The 18786-nt window shown below is 34.4% G+C and overlaps 2 protein-coding genes across 5 annotated transcripts in view; one reads left to right on the top strand and one right to left on the bottom strand.

Annotated features, from left to right (window-relative positions):
• The window catches only part of LOC128200530 (uncharacterized), a 42618-nt gene extending 24448 nt beyond the window's left edge, over positions 1-18170 (bottom strand). The window contains exons 1-2 of one of the 2 annotated variants that reach the window (XM_052894241.1): positions 17974-18170; positions 11418-11501 (exon numbers count right to left, since the gene is read on the bottom strand). In XM_052894241.1, the coding sequence (XP_052750201.1) occupies positions 11418-11479 (62 nt within the window). In that variant the 5' untranslated portion in view covers positions 11480-11501; positions 17974-18170. Of the gene's footprint in view, positions 1-11417; positions 11502-12568; positions 12702-17973 lie in introns of those variants that run through there. The other variant, XM_052894242.1, reaches the window with a different exon arrangement.
• Positions 1-18786, top strand: part of LOC116413014 (calaxin) — a 214901-nt gene that overhangs the window by 38366 nt on the left and 157749 nt on the right. The window contains exon 3 of one of the 3 annotated variants that reach the window (XR_008252753.1): positions 4307-4593. The exons of the other annotated variants lie outside the window; for them this stretch is intronic. The gene's annotated coding sequence lies outside the window, so the exon portion shown is untranslated. Of the gene's footprint in view, positions 1-4306; positions 4594-18786 lie in introns of those variants that run through there. 3 annotated transcript variants of the gene reach the window in all.

The raw sequence follows: 18786 nt of genomic DNA, 5'->3' as shown, positions 1-18786 counted from the left end.
TTTGCTTTCAATTGTTATTAAATGACAAAATCTTTTATTTCCAGATACACCAGTTTCAAATAGCAGTTTTAAACTGTTTATTTTAAAGTGCCCTTCTAAAAGATGTAAATTCTTAAGACAATCTTGTTCACTATTAAAAAGGAATGAATAAAAGTGTAACTCAGAGGTCTGGCCACTTAACAAGTTGCATCCGTGCGCGTCCCAATTGGCGACATTGTTTATGAGTGAATCACTTTTATCATGTTTGTCTCGTACCACGTTCTAGTTTGTTCCTATGACTGGTGTATTAAGATAAGTATATGTTTCTTTGTATAAAAATAGCGATTTTAATTGTAAACACATACCAACGAATATCAGGATGTTTCGTAAGCACATTCATATGTTTTTTATGCAATTTGGAATAGCAAAAAATTTGCTGGTCGCTTTAAAATTAAACCGTGAAAAAAGAAATAAAAAAAAAAACACAATTTAAAAAGTCAAATACGATTTAAAAGTAAACTTTGCTTTTTAAATATCGTTTTTTTTTTGGTTGATAAGGAGGTAAAGGAGCAGACGGTTCACCTGAAAGGAAAGCGGCTACCGTCGCCTATGAACACCTGCACCACGAGACGAGCTGCTAGTACGTTGCTGGCCTTTTAAATGTTTGTAGGCACCTTTTTTGAAATACTCCATATTATATTATATTGTAAGGAAGAAACTGAAGACGGTAGCTCATTCTACAACCTAGACGTACGAAGTAGACAATACAGATAGTAGTAATACGTCACGCACCCAAGAAATGAAGGTGAAGTCCAGTTCTATGATTACAAAAGAAATTTTCAAAAGTAGTTCTGAACTGGCAATGTAATCCTGGATAATAGCCACAACAGCAAGTTTTCTCTTGAATCTAATACTTGTATCGATATCAATCCAATATGTTGCCAATGACAATTCTGTACTGCCCTCATGAGACAACAATTAGGAATTAGGTTAGAATTGGGATCGGTTTGCAATAGTTTGCATTGGGGGGAAAGGGATTGTTAGTAATGGAGACTAAAAATCCCATTGCAAGCAATATACTCAACCAGGTCGACCTCCTCGCGGTACTCCCTGGAAATTATCATGGTTAATTCCTGATGAATTCATCATGTTCCCCCCAATATCCATCTATTAGAAGAATATGGAACCATTATGTTACTAGTAGCTATTGCAATATGAACATACGAAATGTCTTAATTCTAATATCGTTCTCATCGTATCAGAAATTAACTGTCCACTGCTGAACATAAGCTTCCCCCATAAGGGGAGCTTTGCCAGTAGTTGCCACGCTTGGCAGGCGATTGGTAACCTCAGTTAGGATTTGCTGATTTTTAAGAGAGACTCCGTTGCCCATCCTTCGACAATAAAGTTCCCTTAATTGCCTCTAACAAGACTCACGGGAAAGGGAAGGGTGGCCCATTCTATTATATACTGGGACCGAACGGCGAATCGGCTATTGGAATTAAATTAAATTTAATTAATTAAGAGTAACCGCACTAAGATCTTAGTCTCCACTTATAATGAAAGGGATTTGTAAAAAAAAACTGATAACTGAAACCTCCTTTTTAGAAGTATAAATAATAAACCAATTTTTTTTACGGTCATGATTTACGGTCGTGTCAGATCATTAAATAACGATTATTTGATGATCAAAACAAGTCGACCATAGACGACCATTTATCGGATTTTGTTTACTTGCTCTGTGATTCTGTATTTATTTGTCACATTTGCAAGCATTTGTGATATATATATATAAATCCCATATTAAATATATTTAAAAATTAATTTGTACCAATAACTTTAATAACATTAGACGTAATAAAGAGTTCAACACCCAAGGTAGAAATGATCTGCAATTGAATGTCATGACAATGACATACGGCAAAATGAATAGGAATCAATTAGTTTCTAAATATATATATGTTCTAACATATAATCGAATGTTTTCTAGGCGAGGTCGGGTATAAATCTCATTTTAAGTCGGCATACCGTCCAAACTTCTATCATTGTAAATAACTGAAACGCATGCCCATTGTATTAAGGGATGCTGAATAAATTAAAATTTAGAAGAGGGAGACTTTGTGCAAAAGTCTTACACATGGGCACCTTTGTCCCATTCGTGTTTCTACCGTAAAGCAGTTGTGTGAACACAGCCATATGTGTTTCGGTTTGAAGTGTGGGACAGGTGTAAATTTACAGGGTACAGAGAAATAACACCTGAGTCCTCAGAAATGGCAACGCATGGGGGGTATCATGGGCGAAACAATGTACTTTGTTATATCCATGGTACTGCTCATGTCTATAGGCGACGGTTACCACTTTCCATCAGGTGAGCCGTCAGCTTGTTTACCATTCTAAGTTGCATAAAAAAATATTGAATAGGCCAGCAACACACAAGCAACTCCTTTCTTGGTGTTTATGGGCGAGTAGCTGTTATCCTTCATTCTGTTTTCAATCGAATTGGTAAGCATGTACTATATGCTGTATATGGTATATGTATTATATGGGGTGGCAATGGTACTTCGGCTCTGTGGATGTGAAAATTTGAACAATTACATGTGTATTTTTTAATCGTCAGAGATGTCGGTTACGGTATCAGTGTCGCGAGTTCAATGGTTTATTCCCATCTCAAAGAATGACAAATGGGTTTAAAAAAATTTCCACCTCAAAAAACCTACTTTCAACTATCCCCTTTCTAGTGAAAGTTCGAATGTTTAATATTAGCATACACTAATAATAATATCGTGACGTGTGTTAGTGGAAATAAGGGCAGCAATAGAGCAAATACCCATAGCGTTGGCAGCGTTAGATATTGTCGTGTCTTTAAGCTGTAATTGGCTCTTGCTCCGGACGATAACACCACCGCCCTCCCAGTTTCATGATCGTTTGGAAAGTTTAACAAACATTACAGAATATATCTTGAGAATATATTTATGTTATTTATTTATTTATTTACACTTTATTGCACCAAGTAAAAAGAGAAATAACAAATACAGTAAAAATTAATGAGAAGTGATACAAAAGGCGGCCTTATCGCTAAGCAATCTCTTCCAGACAACCTTTGAGTAGAGGACATTGAAAAATATACATATATAATTAGTTGGCATTAGGTACAGATTTTTTTTTATAAATACATGAATCTAATAATTAAGGTACGGTCGCAGTTACACTTACGCATCTTCATAAAATAATTATTTTACTATGTAATTGTTGTTTTAAGTTTTAATTTTAGTTTTTCTATAAAAAGTGGCTGTGGGAATAATTTCAGACGGTTCTTCAGAACACGATGAAACAATAGAAGATATAATAAAAACAATAGAATAGATACAAGCGTTAGAACACACAAAGGGAGGCAAAGTTTCAAAGGCCTTGGATTTATGGGCTCGATACCGTTTATAAGCTTGAATCGTCGACAATTCGCACAGCTCGCCTTTGAACCGTGTCAATAGCACCAAGCTATTGACACGGTACCCAAGTGCTCCGGTCCACAGATGAAAGCAGTACTCCATGAAGGGCTGGACTTGCGACTTATACAACAATAAATATTTCAAAATCCTAAGGATTACATTTATATTTAAATATTGAACAAATGTCTTGTATTGTTTCTTCAAATTTTCTTTGGTCAAAAGCTCATTTCCTATAGCCTGAGAAATCTCTCTTTTCAAAATTAATGAATCAAGTTTCAATTCATTATCCTTTCCCTTATTCACAAGGGTAAGAGTAAGGGATACTCACATAGAATTTGGTGTCAATTGCCTATATATAGATATTCTTAGTACTTACGATAGATATCATAGGGAAATAGGTCGCCATCACTTCACATGCTTTTTACAGGTTAAGAAGCCGCTGGTAATCTCTAACATGAGGCGCAGAATCTCAGTCTTTAAAAGTGGTCACAGATGAGTAATCCTTAGTGTGACACGGTGTATAGTCTGTAGTAGCCATATTGTTGCTCACGTCTATATGGTCACCATATTCCGTAATAAGTTTACTTCAAACAGTAATTCATCTAAGCCTCAAATAGCAGTAAAAACATGATTCAAAAACAACAACAGTGCTGTTTTATTATTTCAATACCATTTTATACTAATTGTCTCAGCTTTTGAATGACAAACGCTTCACCCCGTAAGAAAAATCGATGAAAACAATTTAAAATGCTATAATTGAACCAATTTACGTCAGTCGTAACAGTCAGAGAAAAATATCTTGTCACAGCTGTTTTTTTTTTAATAAAAGGACGCAGGGATTGTTATTATTATTCATTACTGTGACGTTTTTTTATTTACAGAATCCAAAAAGAGGCAAAAAATTTTATCCTTTTCAAAAATATCACGATGCCAAGATATTAAAACTAACGGACATGGCGAACATAACACCTAACTTGTTCTCTACCAGTCAACCGTGGGGCAAACAGAGATATGGTTTGTGGTGGTATTTGAAAATATTAGGGAAAACACATGCACTAATATAAAATGTCGATTATATACGATTTATGTAATTATATATTTGATTACAATTATTTTAACTATGCTATCATTTGACGTTCATAAGCGGCTAAAATGTCCTACATGAATAAATGATTTTTGAATTTTGAATTTTGAATTTTTGAATTTCGTATGTGTGCTACTGCCAACACTCGAGAATTGTCTACTGTTGACAAGTTCTACAAACTTCCATATTAGCCATCAATCTCCAACTGATATTTCGTCCACGCACATTTTGTGACACGTGTGTTCGCTGACGTATGACGTGCATATTCTTTTTTAAAAGGTCGACAGCACACCTACAATGCCGTTGGTGATGTGGGTAATCATGGGCGGCGGTAGTCACTTACCATCAGGTGAGCCGCATGCGCGTTTGGCCCCTGTGTTGTAAAAAAAAAGTGTTTTACCTTTAAACGAAGCTTCTTCAGACAAATTACTAAATCACTATTTGAAGTCTAATGTTAACTGTTCGGTGCCCAAACTGATTTAAATACACGTTTTGAACACGTTCAGCAACTATAAAAAAAAGTGCGGTGGAAAAATTGGCAGAACTGAAGTGGGCAGGCCATTTAGCAAGAAAAGAGAATGAGTGCTGTAAAAGAATCCTTGAAATTTGAAGAATTACAGCAGTGGCAGATTACAACTGAATGATAACTACTCGAAAACAGGTCTACACTGAACTTTTGGTACATAAAGATTGTAAAGAAAAAAAGAGAAATAGGGTACCTGAACTAGTCATAGAAAACATTTTTTTTTCTAACCATAGACTAAATAAACGACAAAAGTAATTAGTCTAGCGCAGGCGCATTCTACAATAAATTGTAATACATACTTAGGTGCTAGTTATCGTAAACATTGGCGCAGGAACGCGGCTCGAACCCTATCTGCGCTGGAGTGGAGCCAAGAGATTATATTGAGCCGGGAGCTGGATTGTTCACGAGAATGTATTCAAAGTTTATAATAACTGGATCAATCGTAGATCGTGGTAAACAACCCACTAATATCATAATATGAATATTTGCTATGAAATTGCTTTGTTATATTTTTTTTATGGATCATAGAACGGCAAACATTCAGACATTTCACCTGATGAAAAATGGTAACCATCTTCTAGACGTGAATAGCTTTACAGAACCATGGATACCACAGAATATACTGTGACATCCATGGTCCTTAATACCCCTCATGTGTTGACTATTATGTTCTGTTATCATTAATTTGTAACAGAGACGAGAAGCTCAATTTAAAATAGATTAGTGTTTTAAACTGAACAAATAATTTGTTATTGATGTTTTAAGACTGATGATGTCATTTGTCATTATATTGTTTTGTTTTTACTGACCATGTTTTGTCATTTATACATTACCACATTTGAGAATTTTTACGATATAATTGCTATTATATTGTTTTTTTTTAAATGGTCGATTACTGTCAGAAACGAGTAGGCAGATTCGTTTTTTTTTAATGGATGATAATGGAATGGTAACCCCCCTTTGCTATCGGTATACACTGGCGGGGTACCAATGAAGGATGATTGGTGAAGATGAAAAAGGAGGTCAGTTAGCCCATCATGGCTAATTCAACGATAAATTAGACACGATGGTTTCCAGGAAGAACCGCATTGAGGTCGACCTGATAGGGTATATTGTATCTATGGGGACTAACTTGCCCATTAATAAAAAAATTTTCCTCCCTGGAATATTAGTTACGTATATAAAAATATAGACTTATAAGTTTAGAGCCATATACTGGTTCTCAGAAATGGCAACATATATATATATTCGTATATATATATATATATATATACATATATATATATATATATATATATATATATATATATATATATATATATATATATATATATGTATATATATATATATATATATATATATATATATATATATATATATATATATATATATATATATATATATATATATATATATATATAGGGGTTAGGGGGGAAGGGATTGTTAGTAATGTGGACTACCAGTTCCATTGCTATCTATCTTTTCTTTCTCTACTATTATCCCTCACTGGTGCTCAGCTGGTGTATACCGTTAATGCAGGTCGAGTTACCATTTAATTATCATCCATAAAAAAAATCTTTGGGTTACTCTATTGTAATGTTCATAGTGATATCAACTTTTTTAAATTTATAAATATTTTTAGTTTACGTAACATACTGATAATACGAGTATAGCTTTTTATAAGTGAAAGAATTTTAAAATTAGTTGAATGGTGTTTTAGTTTATCTATTAAAAAAATATTTCCTCTTTATAATACTTATAGGTACATATAGACGACAGACGTTTAGGTACGATTTTCCATCAACTGGGTCGTCAGCTGGCTTGACATTCCAAGCTGTATAAAAAACTGCAAATGAAAACAGTGTCATTTGATTCGCCTTTAGCGGGGGATGGTATTCCCATCTCCCCACCTCCCGTCCTTGGCATTTAAAACCTTGATATAATGGTACCTACAGCTGCAATATGTCAATGGGTCATAATTTGACATTTCTAAAATTACTCGTCATAATTTTTATTTACTTGAGAGTTCCCTCTTGTTGGAATAACTAACTCATGTATTCTCCTTTAACTGGCTCTATTTCAGGCCATATTTGTTTGTATGTAACACTTTATTGTAAACTAAAAACAGTAAACTCTTAAATTATAGGAAACAGAATTCTTAAGAAAAGAATTAGTACAAAAACAGACTCATCCCATAAAAGGGCATTCTTACAACTTTTAAATGTCTGATAGAAATTGTGAATTGGTAGAGAGAATATATATATATACATAATTTAAAACAAATAGAAAAATGACAGACCTTGTCCTTGACTTTTCTATACTACATGATATCGTACCATAATATAATTCAAGACACATTTATTTACTTTCTAGTATAATTAATGATTTAATGGGTTATATCCTTATCTATGGAGCACATACATGGTCTTTGACACACGCCAAAAGTCTAAACTCGGGGTAACTCAAGGGGCAATGAAACGCAGTATATTGGAAATACAATTAATCAATAAGGTCCGAAACACTATACTACGCTCTCGTAGAAAAATCGCTGATACAAAATAAAAAGTGGCAAGTGGGCAGAATATGTGAGTCGCATGGCAAGCGGTAGGTGGGCTAAAAGCAACACATACTGGCTATTTGAAAATCAAAAATGAAATTGCGGATGACTTAGATAATTCAGAGGCGACCAGTTCCATAAAGAATTAAACGCCGTTCGAATTGCAAGCAGTTGGGAAAGGTCTTTGCTCAGTAGTGTGAACTCAACTGGTAATATTATGATCAACACAGCATACACTGTGGCACTTCTAGTTCTCGTAATGTGTTACCGTTTCTTATGTATACGTTGCTAGTATTGATGAAAAATGACAATCTATTAGGAGTAGGTACTATAACTTGCTTAAATTTGCAAAAATTTCATAGACATACCACCATTAAACCGAAAGACAGCTTATAAATACAGCTGGGGACGAATGTGACAGACATTTTTTCCATTTGGTTTTGACAAACTTTTATTTTAATGCATGAAAATTTGAAAATGGAACTCCGCTTACTGTTATACTGTCGTGATATCAGTGGCGGGATTGAAGATATATCAGTTGACGTATCGTGACAAATTGACTTGGAACAATGGTTTCCGAGAGAGATCGTGTGGCGGTCGACCTGACTGGGTGTTAGTAATACGTCTGCTATTTATTTTTTGATGGGGGAAAATGATATGGTAACCTCGCCTGCGCTAACGAGATACGCTTGCGGAGCACCAGTGAAGGGTGATAGATGAGAATGAAAACAGGCTAGTTAGCTCATCATGATGAATTTATCAGGAATTAACCATGATAGTTTCCAGGAAGAACCGCGAAGAGGTCGACCTGGTTGGATATATTGCTAGCAATGGGATTCTCAGTCTCCGTTACTAACAATCCCTTTCCTCCCTACGTCTGCTATTGATACAAGGTCTCTTTAGTGAGATAAAACAAGACTCCAGTTATGTATCTATAGTCACAATGTTTTAATGAAAACTGTCGGGTGGGTGAATTGCGTAACGGCAGCTTGGTGACGGTGTGAGGCCCGCGCCCGCCGCCGCCCTCTCGCGGTCGATAACGCGACCTTCCACAATCAACTATACGATGCACTTGTATTGGTTGCTGTTACGTAACTTACCACGGTCACGTCGATAATGCGGACTTTGTTTGGTAAAACTTGCTTTTTTTTTTATAAAAAAAATATTTTTTTTAACACATTCTATTTCATTATCTTTTCTTACTCGTTTAAAAAAAAGTAGATAAAAAAGTCACAAAAATATATAAAAAGACTGGTTATTTGTGATAAACCTAAATATGACATTTACTCTAAACTAATTTTTTACAGCAGTACACACATGGACAGAACAGAGTATACTGTTTCGCCCATAATACCCCCATGCATGCTATTCCTGAGGACTCAAGTGTTATTCCTCTGTACCCTGTAAATTCACTGTCATATCCCAACCTTCAAACCGAAACAAAGCCATGCAAACACAACTGCTTCACGGTAGAAACACGAATGGGATAGAGGTGGCCAAGTAAACGACTTTTGTACAAAGTCTCCCTCTGGTAAAGAGTAAAGATTTTTTGTTTACAATGGATACAAGTAAATCTAAAAAATACTTCATTTACCTATAGAAAGCAACATTATCAGTAACAGAATATGTGTTATTTAAAAAAAAAACTGGGCGAAGCCGGAGTAGGTCATTAGAAATTTATAATTTTATAAATATAATTAGAAATTTGAAAATACGTGTGAGTTATAAAAGATTTTCTTGATAGTATGTGTAATTTTCTTTAATAATAAATTCATTAATTAAAAAAATATTAAATTAATGATTTAACAAAATTAAATGCATTTTCTGCTAATTTTAAAACGTAAAAAAATTGTAAAGGTGTTTGTATGACACTTTTAAATAGCTCAACGAACTTAAGACATAGAATACTTTATATACTTGATCATCCGGGCAAAGCCAGATTGAGACAGCTAGAATATTGTTATCGACCTGGGAGCCATTTGTAATGTACTTATATTAATACAAGGTGGACTGTAAGCTGTTAACAAAATAAAACAAGCAGGCCAATACAATAGGCGCCAAGAAGTCTGCGCTAAAGGTAGGTGTTGACGAAAATAGTACGTCTCGTAAGAAACCATAAAGACTTCTGTATTTATTTTGCATTGAAGGTACTTGTATGTAATTTTTTATTTTTTTTATACAATTTAGAATGGCAAACACGCTGACGGTCCACCTGATGGAAAGTGGTCCCCGTCGCCTATAGACATGAGCAGTACCATGGACATAACAGAGTATACTGTTTCGCCCATGATACCCTCCATGCGTTGCCATTCCTGAGGACTCAGGTGTTACTCCTCTGTACCCTGTAAATTCACGCCATAACCCACCCTTCAAACCGAAACACAGCCATGCAAACACAACTGCTTCACGGTTGAAACACGAATGGGACAGAGGTACCCAAGCAATCGACTTTTGTACCAAGTCTCTTACTAAATTACGACGTTCTACGTCTAAATTACAAATTCACCGGTGATTTGAATAAATACAATGTCATTTTACTATAAAACCATTTTCATGCTGTTATCACGAAATACAATACTTTGCGGTTCCAGGTACGATCTCATTCAGAACTGTTTATAAACGTTACTGTAGAAATATTTCCTAGTAAAATGTAATTTATAAAATCAGCAGCTGTATTGTACCTTTACTTGTGTATTTAATTTGTATTTACATATATCTAGATAAACATATCGTAAATATTTGATAACGCATACCTGCACAATTTATTTTAAAATCTTTATTTCTTAGCCAAATTTATATGTATATCTTCTATGCTTACAGAATTTAAAATTGGGTTCCTCAAAAAAAAATCGACATCAATTGTGTGTTGTTACTTTAGGTGACAATTCTGACTTTCATCTGATAGGTTATCAGCTTATTTATGATTCCAAATTGGAAAGAAATATTTTTTCTTTCCAAATATCTGAATTAACGGAAAACAAAAGACATCCTTTCTCATTTTTATAGACACTTATTTTCAAACACGCTCTTGCATTACAAAAATCATTAATGTAGTATGCAGGGAGTTCCGTGTGAGTTTAGTATGAATTTACATTACTATGTCAATTTTACATTGAAAAGTATTTAGCTGCGCCTCTAGCGGATAATTTTGGAAACTCAGATTCCCACACAAACTTATCGACGCAGTTGTAACTGAAATCTTTGTAGAACTCACACAAGCTACTTTGAACACATTCGATGAATTTTACGCATTCGCTTCATATTATTCGCGGTCCCTACACTGGGGGTAGGAGGCTTCGAACTCCCCAAAAGGGGCGGGTGTTACGCAAGCATGACCTAGATCGTAGTAGGCCAGCGGAGAACTCTAGAGTTTTAATGGGTACTTTGCAGTGGGAAGTTTCCGTTTCAAGATTAATGTTATAAACCGTTTGAGAACATAAATAGGTGCCTTTTGAAATAAACTATTATTTAATATACATTTAAAATGAACAATTCGGTTTGTGATTCTATATCATGGCTACTTGTGTAATAGGTACTTATATAACTATGTATTAGGAGGGGGGAAAGGGATTGTTAGCAATGGAGTTTGACAGCCCCATTGCTAGCAATATGCCCTATTATGTCGACCTCCACGTGGTTCCCCCTGGAAACTATCGTGAACAATTCTTGTTGAATTCGTCACGATGGGCTAACTGACCTACTTCATTCCTATTTAGCTCTCTCTCATTCGATAGCGCAGGCGGGGTTATCACATCATTATCATCCATTATAAAAAAAAAAAAACAATGTATTAGGGGCTTAGAAAAAATACTTTTTAATACTCACATGTAATAATTGAAGGCGATGGCTATATACCACAGCATGAATACAATAATCCCTTCTGCCATTGTATGATGCGCTAATTAGGGGCTGTGAACAAGATTTTTTAGAACATTTTAATTTAAACAGATTTCTATAATAAAAAAATACTTGTTGCAGTAAGAGCAAATTTAAAATTAAACATTAAAACGCCTGCGAATAGCAAGTTAGAGATTTCTATTTTAGCAGCAACGCCTGCGAATAGCAAATTCTAGATTTCTATTTGGGCAGGATTGCTTACGCGTGACTGGTAGGTAATAAAACTAATTTGTTTATTTAGCCTCTCATGACATTTTCATATTTGTAAACCTACTATTGTTTAAAATCAGCTAACTAAACCAAAATACTGCACAATATAAAGTCAAGAAAATTGGCATAAAGTGTTGCCAGACTCATATTAAAATGCTTTCCTATTTTTTTAATAAGCATGTTAACTCTTTGGCTCGGGGGGAAAGGGATTGTTAGTAATGGAGACTGAGAATCCCATTGCTAGCAATATACCCAACCAGGTCGACCTCCTCGCGGTTCTCCCTGGAAACTATCATGGTTAATTCCTGATGAATTCATCATGATGGGCTAACTGGCCTGTTTTCATTCTCATCTATCACCCTTCACTGCTGCTCTGTTATTATACCATTTTCACCCATCAAAAAAAAATTACCCGCCTGTCACCATTGCTAGCAATATTAGGTCGACCTCCATGTGATTCCCCCCTGGAAACCATTGTGAATAATTCTTATTGAATTCGTTACGATGGGCTAACTCACCTGTTTCATCTTCACCTATCATCCTTTACTGGTGCCCCGCCAGTGTATACCAATAGCGCGGGTGGGGTTACCATTACATTATCACCCATTAAAAAAACTCCCTGTCAAGCGTGGCAAATACTGGCAATACCTCCTAGTAGAGGGAGACTTATGTTCAACAGTAGACAGTTTACGGCTGACATGATGATCCAAAATGATCTGACATCCATGTATGTAATCATAATCTCAAACAAGTTAATAAGACAGAGAGACTTTGGAATAAAATAGGCTATATTTATCAAAATAAATGAGCTTGAAGCATATAGAAGGTAGTAAGGAGAACTTTACTTTTCAAAAACTTAAATACCTTACCTTAATACTATTTGAAACTTAGATTTATTGAAATTAGAAACATTTTGAGTGAATATTTTGAACATTTACGAATACTGCTACATTATTACATTGAGATTTTTGGTGGAATTGTTTACAATGTTCTGATACAATTGACACTGATTTTTGGCAGATAATCATTAAAAAAAGTTCGAAACAAGAAGTTTAATTGTAAATATAAACCTCAAATGGATAGTGCTATGCTTAGATATAATCTGTTACAGTTTTAAATTTACTTTTTGTGTACTAACTCTATTCCACGACTTTCCCCACGTGAATCAGTACATGAAGTATCCTATGTATTAAGTTAGGATGTAACCTCCTTGTGTACTAAATTTTATTTAAATCCGTTCAATAGTTTTTGATTGAAAGTATAATAAACATACACTATTTTTTTATTTAATTAATTTTATCGACTAAAAGAATGTATCGTCATAGTCGTAGAATACTGACGGATCTTTATATGTAATATCCGTCAGATCCGTCAGTATTCTACGACTATGACGATATGGTACAAGGAGACTTCATTATTGGGATAAGAAAGAGAATAACAGTTAATAATGTATACATGTATAATATACAATACATAATAATATATAAATAAAATATAAAAGATGATGACTAGTTACTATTAGGTGATATTTTTTAACGTGTATTTGGAAGCTTTTGAATACCTTCAGGCAGTGTGTAAGAAAGAGGTTGTACACGGCCATAGACCTACAGCTCAATTAAATAGAGAAATAAACTGACTTACGTCTTGTCACTAAAATAATCGTTGTAACATTGCACGTAATAAAATATTTAAATATTAAATAATATTATTGGTCTCCTGTAAAACTCCACATCCATCAGGTTATGGGCCAGCAACGCACAGATGGCGAATACAAAAAATCAAGTTGGATTTGAACATCTTAATAAAACAAATTATGATACATGGAAAATACAAGCAGAAGCTGTACTCATAAAAGCAGGACTTTTTACATGTTTATCATCAACCGATATTAATGCAGAAAAAGATTTATTGGCCAAAGCCGAACTGCTATTAATAATTTCGCCGTCCCAACTTAAATTAGTAAAATCATGCAAAACAGCAAAAGACGTATGGGAGACCCTTAAAAACGCTTACGAAAGTCGTGGACCTGCACGAAAAGCAACATTATTAAAAAAGTTACTACACAAAAAAATGAAACATGATGAATCCGCCAGAGATCATATAAATGAATTCATCGACTTGGTGGATAAATTAAAAGACATGGACATCAGCATCAATGAAGACCTCCTGAGCATAATACAGTTTGCCAGATTCCTAGGAGAACTTCAGAGTGGCTATCGAGTCTCGTGATAAACTTTCGTACCTCGAAGAACTCAAAACGAAAATTATAGAAGAAAGTGAAGCTCGTTTAAATAAAAATCTGGAAAAGGAGGAAGAAGAAGAAGCATTTTATGGAGGGAAACATAAACAAAAATCTTATCGATTTCAAAAATTCAAAAATAAGAATTCAAATGGAAATAGAATACAATGTGACAACTGTCACAAATTTGGACACAAAACAAGTGATTGTTGGTTTAACAAAAATGTAAGAAATAAAAATGTAAATTTATATTGCACTGAATCTTGTTATACAATAGAAAATAAAAATGATAATAAATGGTGCATTGATAGTGGGTGCACATCCCACATGTGCAATGATAAAACTCTTTTCGTGTACATAAATAAAGAAGAAAATGGAACACTTAAGTTAGCCTCGAATAAAACAGAAAAGATAGAAGGCAAAGGGTTAGTAAAGATAAAAATTAAAAATGAGACAGTAAATTTACACAATACCTTATATATTCCAGAGTTATCAACTAATTTGATATCCGTAGCACGAATTACTGAAAATGGTTTTAACGTATTATTTACAAAGAATAATGCAATTATTAAAAATCCAAATGGAAAACCAATAATTACAGCAAGGAAGGAAGATAAACTTTATTATGTGAATGCAAATTTAAGCACAAAAGAAAAAGCAAATCAAGCCTATAAAGAAGAATCAGATATAGACATATGGCACAAAAAACTAGGACACTTAAATGAATATGATTTAAAACGAGCCATGAGAAATAACATAATAAAAGGTATTGACTTTAATGAGAATGACAAATTAAAAGAATGTGAAAGTTGCGTAAAAGGAAAAATGACGAATTTACCTTTTCCGAAGGAAAGACCATAAGAAACAAAATCTCCTCAAAAACTACATACTATACACTCAGATGTGTGTGGTCCAATGCCCGTAAATAGTAACGGAGATCACAGATACTTCGTCACCTTTACGGATGAATACAGCAGATATGGCAGAGTCTATTTTCTGAAAAATATAAATGAAGTTTTAGGAAAGTTTATAGAATATAAAAAGGAAATGGAAAGATATACAGGAAATAAAATAAAAATCTTGCAGACAGATAACGGAAAGGAATATGTTAATAATGAATTCAACACGTACTTAAAGGAAAATGGCATAGCTCGACGCTTATCAGCTCCTTATACGCCCCAACATAATGGGTTAGCTGAACGGAGAAATAGAACTCTCTTGGAAAAAGCTCGATGCATGTTAATCGAATCAAAAGTACCAGAAAGTTTTTGGGCCGAAGCTATACACACGGCGAATTATATAACGAATAGAGTACCTTCCAAGGCCACAAATGGAAAAACACCTTTCGAGATATGGGTTGGTTACACTCCATCAGTGAGACATTTCAGATGTTTTGGAGTAAAAGCTTTTGTATTAAATAAAAGAAATTTAAGAAAATTTTCACCCAGAGCCAAGAAAGGATTTTTTGTCGGCTACTCCGAAAATACAAAAGGCTACAGAATATGGGTTTCAGAATTAAAAAGAGTCGTTATAAGTAGAGACGTAAAATTCTTAAAAGATTTATATTACGAAGAAATAAAAACAAATGAAAATGAAGAAGGTATTAAGTCGTATATACAATTAAATTCAGAACAAATAGATACGAAGCAAATAGATGAACAAATTCAACCTATAGTTTCTGATCAAAATGATGACGATAATACCACAAATGAAGAACCCATAACGCTAACTGAGGAAGAAGATAATCTTAGTAATATAAAACCCAGAACGTCACAACATAAAAGACCACAAAGAGATAAAAAGAGACCAGCATGGTTGAAAGATTACAAAGTAGAAAATGATACAGATGAGAGCATGCATGTGACAGAAATGGCTTACCTCGGTGAACACGATGAAAATGATACAGGTTGGCACGATGCTATCAAAGCTGAAATAAAAGCACACATTAAAAACGGAACGTGGACAATAGCAAAGAAAGAAAAAGGTATCAATGAAGTAGATTACAAAATGATATTAAGAATAAAAACGAAAGCAGATAACACTGAAATAAAGAAGGCTAGGTTAGTAGCGCGGGGATTCACACAGCAACCTGGTGTAGATTATACTGAAACATTTGCCCCCGTTGTGAAACTAAGTTCTGTTAGATCAGTCATTAGTTCAGCTATAGAGGATAATCTAAAATTAGATCAAATAGATGTCACTACAGCATATCTTAATGGAGAGCTAGAAGAAAATATACAAATGAAAATGCCTCCTTACTTAGAAAAATATGTAATGGAAATTATGGTTGACGAAAGTAGTCAAAATGATTTAACATTCTTCAATAAGGCTAAACGGATGCTAGAAGATATTAGAAATATTAAAGAAGAAAAAGTTTGCAAGCTTCAGAAAGCTTTATACGGATTAAAACAATCCGGACGCTAATGGTATAAAAAATTAGATGCAGAATTAAAAGATATAGGTTTTGAATCATGTAATGCAGATCCTTGCATATACCTATTGAAGAAAGGAGGAGATAAAATAATAATAACAGTCTATGTTGACGATTTAATTATAGCATATTCAAGTTCAGAAATTTTAAAAGAAGTAAAGAAAGCACTAGAGAGAAAGTTCGAAATGAAAGACATCGGAGAGTTGAAATACTGTTTAGGTATAGAATTTAAACAGGATAAAGGAAAAATTACTATGAGTCAAAAGAAATACATTAAAGATATCCTTAAGAAATTCTCCATGTAAGATGCAAAACCTGTGGCAACTCCTATGGAGACAGCATTAAAATTAAAGAAAGAAGAACATCCAGATTCGAACTTACCCTATAGAAACTTGATTGGAGCCCTCATGTACCTGTCAGTTGCCACGCGACCAGACATAGCTCATGCTGTTAGCTATCTTGGTCAATTCAATGCGTATTATGGAAAAGAACACTGGGCAGCTGCAAAGCGCGTAATTAGATACTTAAAAGGTACAATAGATTTAAAATTAACATTCCACAAGAATGGAGATAAAATTTTAAAGGGTTACGCAGATGTCGACTGGGCATCGTGTCCATTAGATAGACGGTTATATACCGGCCATTGTTTTATAAAGAACGGTGCGGTCATAAGTTGGGAGTCAAGAAAACAAAGGACTGTAGCACTCTCAACGGCGGAAGCCGAGTACATGTCTTTGAGCGAATGTACAAAAGAGGCTGTTCATTTGAAAAATATTCTGACTAATTTGGGTTACTTCAAACAAAAAGGAATTACTATTCACAACGACAATCAAGCCGCACAACAGTTAGCAATGAACCCTATTATTAGCGCCAAATCCAAACATATCGATATCCGCCAACATTTTATAAGAGATATGGTGCAACAAAATGTGGTGTAACTTTCATACCTAGGAACAGGGAATATGATAGCGGACATCTTTACAAAAGCTTTGCCTCGTCCTAAATATGAATACTGTCGCCAAGAGCTGGGACTCCTACAGTAGGTAGATACTATGCCGTGAGGAGGAGTGTAAGAAAGAGGTTGTACACGGCCATAGACCTACAGCTCAATTAAATAGAGAAATAAACTGACTTACGTCTTGTCACTAAAATAATCGTTGTAACATTGCACGTAATAAAATATTTACATATTAAATAATATTATTGGTCTCCTGTAAAACTCCACATCCATCACAGTGCATTCCAGATTAGTAAAACTTGGATGATGAGGGTGTCCACCCATCAATCCAACCTTTCACACGTAGAATATCAACCGTGAAGCAGTTGTGTTTGCATGGTTGTGTTTCGGTTTGAAGGGTGGGATATGGCGTGAATTTACTGGGTACAGAGGAATAACACCTGAGTCCTCAGGAATGGCAACGCATGGGGGCATCATGGGCAAAACAGTATATTCTGTTATGGCCATGGTACTGCTCATGTCTATAGGCGACGGTTACCACTTTCGATCAGGTGGATCGTCAGCTTGTTTGCCATTCTAAGTTGTATAAAAAAAAAAGATCATTTTATAAGAAATATTTTAATAGTAATATGTAAATTTTACTTACCGTTATTTTTCAAACCACTTTTAGATATGAAAGTAAAAAACTATGTGGTCACGGTAAAGATAGGTAATATTTTATGTCACAGATCATGAAGGTAGTATTTTACTCGCATTTATTTCGAAAGCTTTGACTCGCATATTTTAATAGCTGGCAATAAATTGAAAATTTAATAGAGAACAAGTATTGTTTTCTGTTGGTACTGAGTAGAGATGCACAAGACAATGATAATGTCTCGTGCATATTCAGATTGGTTATTGTTTCTTTTTAATCACATTGGATATAGTATAGAATTCCCAAAGAGGAAATAAATATAAGTAAATTTTTTTTATAATATGGATAAAAAAAAAACATTACACCGACCCCAAATAATAATTGCGATAAGGGTATGAAGATGATGATGAATATAGTATAGAATTCGAATAAAGGTCGAGGGACATATTATTTAATATATAATAATCCTTAATCTTTGGTACCAGAAGTGTTCTTTTATAGTGACCTGTCCAGTTCTAGAGTAAGAGCGTATGGAGTATGCGACCCTGGTCTCAAGAGGCTCTATAGTCTCTTCTCAGCAAATGGAATCTCTCTTTCCCATCATCAAATCATTAATTCCTTTACGAAGTTGCTTTATTCACTTCTATAGTCCTTTTTTCTTCCTCAATTCTTTTTCCCCATACTACCGACAAGCATTTCTAAAGAAGGTTGACATCAGGCAGGTAAATTTTATTGGTGAAAATAGAATGGTAACCCCGCCTGTTTTACGGGATACGCTGGCGGAGCACCAGTGAAGGGTGATAGATGAGAATGAAAACTGGCCAG

Source organism: Galleria mellonella, unplaced genomic scaffold (assembly GCF_026898425.1).
Source record: "Galleria mellonella isolate WM207_F2 unplaced genomic scaffold, CSIRO_AGI_GalMel_v1 utg200, whole genome shotgun sequence".
Classification (NCBI taxonomy): Eukaryota; Metazoa; Arthropoda; class Insecta; order Lepidoptera; family Pyralidae; genus Galleria; species Galleria mellonella.
Note: the sequence above shows the minus strand (reverse complement) of the source record. Positions and strands in the feature narration are given on the sequence as shown.